Below are 2,259 nucleotides of genomic sequence, written 5' to 3'. Positions count from 1 at the left end.
GTAGTATGAAAATGGCTTGCCACAAACCATTTTAAACACTAGTTATATAGAATAACTGCTTGCCATACACACACAGGTACCTCACAACTAATTCTTGTTTACTGTGTGGCTGCAGAATGTTTCACACAAMTGATTTGAGTCAAACAGGCAGGTCTTCAAGCTTCTGCAGGTTCTTCTGAAGCACTGACTTGTGCTTCTGTTCTGCTGCAGGTGTTAGTTTAATAAAACCTGCTCACTTAGAAAAGACCACCTGCGACTGATGTATCTGTCATCTATGTCCCTGTCCTCCATGTTCTAACTACCTACAGTTTATATGAACGTGCACATTTGTTTTAGTAAAACTGTTTTATGTATTTTATAAGTGTTGTATGCTCCCTGATCCATCATGTACCCAGGCACAAGRGATCCACTGGTTACTACTCCAGACTGACTGGTTTCAAGTGTGAAATTCATCAAATAAAATAAAACWATTACTCACAAAATGACTTTTTAAAGTGCTACACATTCTCTCTGAATTGTTGGTTCATAATATTTTATTGTACTGAATAATATAAAATAAAAAAAAGATTTTATTTTCAAAAGAATGAACATCTGGCGGCTTTAACGCCCTGAGGACGTTTTTACCAGCTTAATAATGAAGGAAAGTAACTTATTGCTAAATAAAAAAGTTAAAAAAAAAAACTATTTTGTTTTTTTTTTGGGGGGGGGGGGGCTGTCTTTTAAGATATTATAATGATTATTATTCAAATATATGACATTATAACTCTTCAGGCATTCATCTGATAATATGCCAACAGATCTCAGACAGGAAACTTGTGAAAAAATGTTTCAGAAATTCTGGGAATGTGATAAAAGCAGCAGAGAAAAGGATATCCTGCTGCTTGGCTGCTCTAAAAGTTTGTCTTCCAAAAAAATAAATAAAATAAAATAAAACTATTATGATCCCAGAAACATGTTTGGTTTAAAAGTGAATGTACGCTGTGTTCAGGCTGGAAGTCTTTCTGCTCAGGAATAATCAAACAGTTTATTCTCAGCAGATTTCATCGAGACGTTACAATGAATTAACGATGCTGTTGTACAGAAATATCAGCTTATTTCTGTTTCCATTTAAACACCAAAGATCCTAAACCTGTCCTCCCAGTGCTTCAACTCCATCATAAAAGAAAATGCTRCTTATTAACAACGTTACAACTGCTGCTACGGACAAAAACTGTTGGATAATGACACATAAATGATTTTATTACAGTAATAAACTGCATCCCCTTGTTAGGAAACATGTCTGCTCCAGTCACAGTTCATAGCAGAAATGTTTGGTACAAAAATAAAACTGCACATTAAAAACAGCATTTAATATCTAATAATAAAAGAGGTGTTTTATGACAAAAGAAAGAGCAGAAAAGAGAAAAGGTTAGCGCTGAGTGCAGCAGCAGCCACCATATTTAAATAAAATGTCACCAAACAAAGGCAGYGTGCCTCAGAAAACACCAACAAACAGAATATATTTGGTGTGACTGCAGGCTGYGAACACACATCAGCACTGTCAGGACGAGTCATCGGCAGAAAAACATCTCAAAAAAACCCTGAGCTCCTTCAGAGAATAAGAATAAGAGAAAAAAAACACTTTTATCCYAATAAAGACAAGAACCACAGAAGTCAACCCAGAGTTTAAAAACATGGCTTTGCTTACCTGTATGAGAGACATGTTACGTAAGTCCAATCTGAAAAGGTAGTTTCTGAAATCAGATAAAAAAAAGAGACGGAAATAAATTTCCTTCATTGTGTAAAAAGTTTTTTGCATCGGTGTTCAAGAGATAATTTGGTCATTTTTGAAGTGGGTTTCTGTAGAAAGCTTTTAACCAGTTACTGTCTCATTATTGTGGGTAGCTCTTTGATGGCCATTAGCTTGAAGAATTTAATTCTGACCACACTGATGAGCAAATGGCTAGTCAGAGCACAACAAAAATCAAACTGAACAGCTCTCGCCTGGAAAATGTAGTCCTTAAAATTTCATGGTGGCTCATCCGAATTCATAGACCTTTACATCGCTTTTATAGTTTCAACACATGGTTATTTATATTGTTTTATTAATGACTGTAAGACAACGAGCAGCAGTAGTTAGCTGTAGCACCTCCAATGCATCCGTAGTTAATGAAATATTCATTAAACTCCAAATGTTAAATCCAGCAGGAACACTGTGGGGTGTCGTTTGTAAAGTTACACAGTCAAAAATTACCACCAATATTTTGTTTTATTTAGCCT

General features: G+C 35.3%; 1 protein-coding gene across 1 annotated transcript in view; it reads right to left on the bottom strand.

The window, feature by feature from the left end:
• LOC106510774 (semaphorin-5B) overlaps positions 1-1,733 on the bottom strand; it is a gene marked incomplete at both ends in the record, with an annotated part of 17,176 nt that extends 15,443 nt beyond the window's left edge. The window contains 1 exon segment of the mRNA XM_013999493.1: positions 1,688-1,733. Within this exon segment, the coding sequence (XP_013854947.1) occupies positions 1,688-1,733 (46 nt within the window).
• Between the last annotated feature and the right edge of the window lie 526 nt (positions 1,734-2,259).

This window comes from Austrofundulus limnaeus, unplaced genomic scaffold (assembly GCF_001266775.1).
Source record: "Austrofundulus limnaeus strain Quisiro unplaced genomic scaffold, Austrofundulus_limnaeus-1.0 Scaffold2310, whole genome shotgun sequence".
NCBI lineage: Eukaryota > Metazoa > Chordata > Actinopteri > Cyprinodontiformes > Rivulidae > Austrofundulus > Austrofundulus limnaeus.
The sequence above is the reverse complement of the archived record's forward strand: the minus strand, read 5'-3'. Positions and strand labels throughout refer to the sequence as shown.